The sequence below is a fragment of the Poecilia mexicana genome, unplaced genomic scaffold (assembly GCF_051168715.1).
Source record: "Poecilia mexicana isolate PSO_F unplaced genomic scaffold, ASM5116871v1 scaffold_13, whole genome shotgun sequence".
Taxonomy (NCBI): domain Eukaryota; kingdom Metazoa; phylum Chordata; class Actinopteri; order Cyprinodontiformes; family Poeciliidae; genus Poecilia; species Poecilia mexicana.
Window position 1 is genome coordinate 8254598 of NW_028263382.1, and position 6049 is coordinate 8260646.

At 37.4% G+C, this 6049-nt stretch overlaps 1 protein-coding gene across 1 annotated transcript; it reads right to left on the bottom strand.

Annotated features, from left to right (window-relative positions):
- Window positions 1-298: 298 nt before the first annotated feature.
- opa3 (outer mitochondrial membrane lipid metabolism regulator OPA3) lies at window positions 299-3243 on the bottom strand. The gene is made up of 2 exons (XM_014988458.2): window positions 3057-3243; window positions 299-1112 (listed from the first exon to the last, which is right to left on the bottom strand). The coding sequence occupies exons 1-2, from the start codon at window positions 3196-3198 to the stop codon at window positions 784-786; spliced, it is 471 nt and encodes a 156-aa protein (XP_014843944.1). The 5' UTR covers window positions 3199-3243; the 3' UTR covers window positions 299-783.
- Window positions 3244-6049: the final 2806 nt, after the last annotated feature.

Here is a 6049-nt window from a genome sequence, read left to right on the forward strand (position 1 = left end):
AGACTTTAAAATGCCAATATAAAATACATTTTAATGTGGAATCTGTTTTCCTTACCAACCAGTTTTACACTTAAATGTATTTTATGAAAACATTTAAGTTTCTTTAGCTTATTTATTAATTTCAATGTATTTTAACATATTAAGTACTGCAACTGTTTAGTTAAAATAGATTAAAATGTATAAACAGGCTACAAAAACCTTTTAAATGTATTCATAAAATACAGATAAAATACTTTAACTCTTTATATGAGCCTTACAGTGACCACACAGGCCAACAATGAATAAAAAAAGACTTAACACAAATTAACAGATGTTTATTTCACACCTTAATTTTTCTAGCAACAATTACAAACAGTTTACAGCGGCCAGCAATCACAACTAGAATCTCTTAGAAACTGTAGCAGAAGAAGTTTCCAAAAAATAACGTCTTGATATGGTCGGATGCTTGTTTTGTCTGATTCTCACTCAAACCAATAAAATGTGAAAATGAGAAGCTTCCAGATGATTCCTGTGATTAACGGATATTAACTGTAAGATAGTCTGGAGCTGTACAAACTTATGCACAGCAATATTTATAGTAAGCATGCAAGGTCAACCATAGAAGTTCACTATGAATATCATAGCAATGCCATTGTACAACCACTTGCTCAAAACTTGAGCAGATGAAAGCGCCGCAGTGCACTGAGGTCCAACCTTCCCCCAGCCGTGCAGCAGGGGGCGCCGTACACCTGATGGTGTTGTTTCGGTTCCTCCTCCACCCTGCGCTGCACAGGTAACATCCAGTCACTTTGAGGAGGGAGCAGGTAAGGAGTGCAGCAGCCGGTTGACCTCTCTGAGCTGAGCGTCCAGAGTCTCTGTGGAGAGCGACAGCTCTGCTATCTGAGTCTGTAGGCTCACGATGGTGTCGTTCAGCTCCTCCTCCTTTCGCCGAGAGTTGGCGGCCTGCCTGCTGTACTCCAGCACCATGCACCCGCCGCCGATGAAGAAGATGATGGCCTCGCCCAGCAGCTCGGCGCCCAGCTCCGCTGCGGCCTCCTCGTTCAGGGGCTTGATGCTGGCGCCTCTAAACCCCATAATGCGCATCTTCGTCCTCATCTCAATCCAGTGATAAACTGAGCAGAAACATACGGAGACGCTGAAAGTGTTTTTATTTGACATTTCATAGCAAATCAAGTAACTTTGTTAACTTCAGTTGTTAAAAAATCTGACTTAAAATCAGAGTTGGGTAGTAACTGGTTACATTTACCCAATTAAATTTATTTGAGTAATTTTTGAGAAAGAAAATTACTTTTAGGAGTATTTTTACTTGAGTAAATTTTATTATAAAGTATTTCTACTCTTACTTCAGTAAAATTTCTGGATTTTCTTCCCACTGAATGAGAAACAAACACGTTTTAACCAAAACTTCACCAGACACAGACACACAGCTGCAGTTTCTGTTAAAGTTTATGACGTTTTTATATTGAAAGAAACTGATTTGGAAAATTTATCTTTTGCCTGATTTTGTTATTTTTTGTTACTTATATGAATCATCGTCATTTTGGTCCTTAAAATACCAAAATTTCCACGTAACTGTATATTTTTGTCCGTCTGATGATGTGACTTTTAAATATAAAATGATTGATGTTTTGATCAGTTACTCAGTACTTAGTAAACTTTTCACCAAATACTTTTTTACTCTTACTTTAGTACTTTCTTGGACGGAATGTTTTACTTTAACTTGAGTACAGTTTTTGGTACTCTCTGTCCACCTCTGCTTAAAATAATTATGGAGATGTTTTATATTGACCAAATGCCTTCAATCATTGAATCATTGTGCTTTAAGGTTTGCAACCAGTAGCAGTCGCCTTACACACCTTTGTGAGTTGTATGCAAAAGCTGAATGGCCTCCTTTAAGCGTACGGAGAAACAATCCTGATCTATAAAGCTCTACTCAGCTTGGCTCCTGCATACTTAGATTTTCTCTTACAAATATCTGTTACTTCTCATTCTTTGCGCCCTGATAACATTTTTCTTTTGCATGTTCCACCTGTTTGAACAGAAAAAGGGAAGCAAGCATTCAGTGTGGAGTCAGCTCCAGTCTAAACTGATTGCATTGGATTTATTTCGAGCGGTTCTTAAAAAACATGCAGCGTGATTTTGTTAACCAGTGTCATTGCTTTTAAATTGTTTTGTATTTGTTTTAAACTTGTGCATATGTAGTAATTAGTTTTTTCTTTTGTGTAACCAGGTTGTTGTGTGTTGCAGACTTCTGCCCAGGTCCCTCTTGAAAATGAGATCTAGATCTCAACAGAGTTTACCTGGTTAAATAAAGGAAACAGTCCTTTTAACTGGACTACACAGACTCAAAAGAAGTCATTTGGTGAAAAAAAACCAGGTACGCAGAGCAGTAATTAAGCCAAAACTGTAAAAGAATATACACATTTTGCATTTAAGATAAAAACACCTTTGAACACTTAAGGAATTTCAGCCAAAACTCCTCAAGTGAAATAGTTTTAGCTTCATCACACACAGATGGCAGTATTTTCTCATCAGGAGAATCGGAATATTTCTTTCTGCGCATTATTTTCCTGCCGCTTTCTAGCTACAATTGTGTGTAAAATCCCAAAATAAATTGAACGTTATGGTTCAAACGCCCCAAAACATGAGAAAGTATGAATACTTTTGCAAGAACAGTAAATAAGGTGCAGATGGTAATACTATGTTTAGGTTTTCTATCGGGTGAGTCAGCTTTTTGATAAAATGTGGCAAATAAGAAGCAGTAAGTATACACATCTTCTTTTAGTTTTTTAATAAGGCTGAATAATTGTGGCTCGTACTGCTTCTGTCCTGTCATGTCCTCACAGCAAGCCTTTTCAATGACAAAACAAGAACCGCCCACTTTCAACCATGCTTGGCTCTCATTCGTCAAGCAGAAAAAATCTCAAATACGATTGGATGCTTCGTCACGTCACCTTAAATCTCATTGGTTATGTCAGCTTTCCTTGCTGTACCAAACCTCCGGGTCACTGTCGGTGAAGTGCAGAGAAATAACAGCCGTTAGCTCGGTTACTCACGCTGCGCCGGCGGCAGGCAGATGTAGGTTTTAAAGAACTCGCTCCTTCGAGCCCCAGCTTTGATACGGTTCGCCACAGGCTTGCTCATCTGCCTCACGCCGAGGTAGAGGAGCTTGGCGATAGGGAAGGCACCGACAACCATCTTTGGCGGAAACACTTCTCCCACAGTGAGAGTGCGCGGAGGATTACGTGATGACGTTTAACTGTCGACATTACGTCACAGTGGGTGCGCTTCTTTTACAGCTAGCCGGTGGCTAAACCGGTTGAAAGTAACGATGAGCCGGTGTGAGAACGTTTTTTGTTTGTCTTATCATAATATTATACTATTAACCTACCGACAAAGACGTATATAAAATATGAACTACCAGAAATCACCTCTTTGATGTCACACAGGCTACAGCTATGGTCCATGACACAACTTTATCAACAATTGCATATATACTCTTTATCTTAGCACAAAGTAGAACCTGTTATTTTTTTATGTTTCTGTTTATAATTTTTTAAAAGTATTTTGTAGACACATTTAAACTTTTTCCAAATTTTATTCTAGGTTTTAACAAAATTTAAGAAGTTAAAGGAAAAAACACAAAAACATCCCAAGTTTGATGATGTATAAAGCCTAACTCATAAAAACTATTGGTATCAGCATCAGTGATTCTGGCCCTGTATTTAGTTGTTATTGAGTCGATATCAAAATATGCAGTATCATAAGTTGAAGTTGATCTTATAAGTCAACAGACCTGACTTACAAGATCAACTTCTCGCTTCATTATAGCTGACCCTTGAATCAACAGTAGTAATATGTGGTGCAAACACCTTTATTTCACAAGATGTACATGTCAGGCAATTACAAACTAAACTAATTCAAAATTGTTTGCTTATGGAAAGTAAGCTTAAAATTATGTTTGTAAGATTTATTGTAAACAATGTGTAAAGGGACATCGCCATATTGAAATTCTGACGTCTGTTTCCTCGGTTCTGACGTCAAACCCAGCTCTCAGTTACTGGAACCTAACCAGTAAACCAAAACATAAATGTGTAGTTTTAGAACAAAGCCTGGTGAGTTCATTCATTAAATCAGACAATAAGCGAGAATAAGTAAAAGCTAGTTCACTTTCATTTCTTTCCTTCTTAGCTTTGACAATCCTTTAAACAAGCTAATCTGAAGAACAAACTGCTTATTAAATCACTTACAATAAATGTGACTAACTTGGCCTCAAGTAACAATAAACAATCACGGTGTCATCTGCTGTTTACCTTTTATCCTCCTGACTACCAGTAGTTCATTTTTGTCCTCTGTAGAGGACATTTCTAAACTTGAATATCTCCCACACCCTGCATTCTACTGAATTAATTCCTTTTGGTATCTGGAGAGGACATTTAGGGCTTTTCAGTGATACCACATGTGAAGGGGTGGGACTTTTGTTCGTATCTTTTTCTAATTCATAAAAATTGTGTTCATCAGTAATAACACATTTTATGGGATGAGACAAAGTAAGTGCATAAAACCTTTTATTACTTTACAAAGACTGTGGGATTTAAAAAAATGGTGATTGGACAATATTTTTTTTCCTGGTAGTCAGGAGGATATTACAAATTTAACTGCTTTTTTTAACTGAACTAAAACACAGAATTCTGCAGCACATCTACTTGTTAAGGTTGTCATAGTCAAGCTAGCATAACTGACCTACTTCCCTAACCTTGTTATCTAGTTGTCGTCATGTTAACAATTAGTAGAAAAGCATTGCGTGTAATGTTGACAACTTAACAGCTACAAACAACAGTAACCATCGTCAGTGATCAGTTTTTATATGTTATCTTTGGCTATCGCCAAAGTTTAAGACACTCTCCATTTTCTCTTCTTCTCTCCATACATAGACAATCACTGTTGCCATTGGCTTCAATTCAGTTCAATTAAATTCAAATGTATTTAATCAAGGACGACACATTAAACAATGTTACATGTTGAAAACAGAGCCCCTGTTGTTTTGTTCTTAGGTTTGCTAGCTCCCAGCTAACTAGCCAACAGTCTTTGGTTGGACCTTCACTTTTGCCCGTGAATGCAGCATTAAGTGTCACCCTTTGTCCCTGACTAAGCCTGATCAGGAACAGCTCCACCAAAGAACAAATGAGTCAGAGAAAACAGCCTTCCTGTTTATTCACTTTCTCATTCATATAGAGATACACCTCTTCTCAATTTAGTCTCTCCCTTTAAGGGCAGCAACAGTTCAGGAAGACGTGATGCACTTTACTGCTATTCTTATCACCCAGTGCTTCAAACTGAAATACCACATTACAAATAGATTAAAAACCAAAGCAAGTGTCTTTATTTAACTTTTCAAAGCAATTAATGTTTTCTGTTAAAGACAGTGGGGAGGTATTATGTAAAATGTATTTATTTATTTTTTTAAATCATGTTATAATGTTATTCACTCATCAATAATGAAGCTGGAGTGTTGCCTTGATTCTTTCATCCATTCTTGAGAAACCCTTTAATCTCCATGGCAACCATTCAGCTGTGCAAAACATCTGAGTGGACCTAGTCCCGCCTCTGAGGTGCAGCTCCTCCCTCACTCAGTTCCTTCAGACTAGCCAGCAGCAATTAGCAAACACCTGGCGCATCACCGGAGCTCATTATTGGGTCTACTTCTCAGTGAAACACTGGTCAAATGTTGTTAAAGGGTAAGTGGAGGAACGATGTTGTGACATGTTGTGATGTCATCACAACATGGAGCTTCAGAAAGAGAAGGAGATTTTAAAGCGACAGAGACCCAATTTCAAGCCGGTAAAATTCTGCCAATAAATATCAGACATTTTCTGGAAAAAACTTTCTGAGTTTGAAAAGTAAGAAATTTTTAGATGAATGTGAACATTTCTAAACAAAACAAGAACATTTCTGAGCTTGAAAAGTAGAACACTTTCTAGAAAACTCAGGGATTTGGAGATTAATTTCAGAAACTATCTAGAAATCTTGGACATTTTCTGTGTTCTTA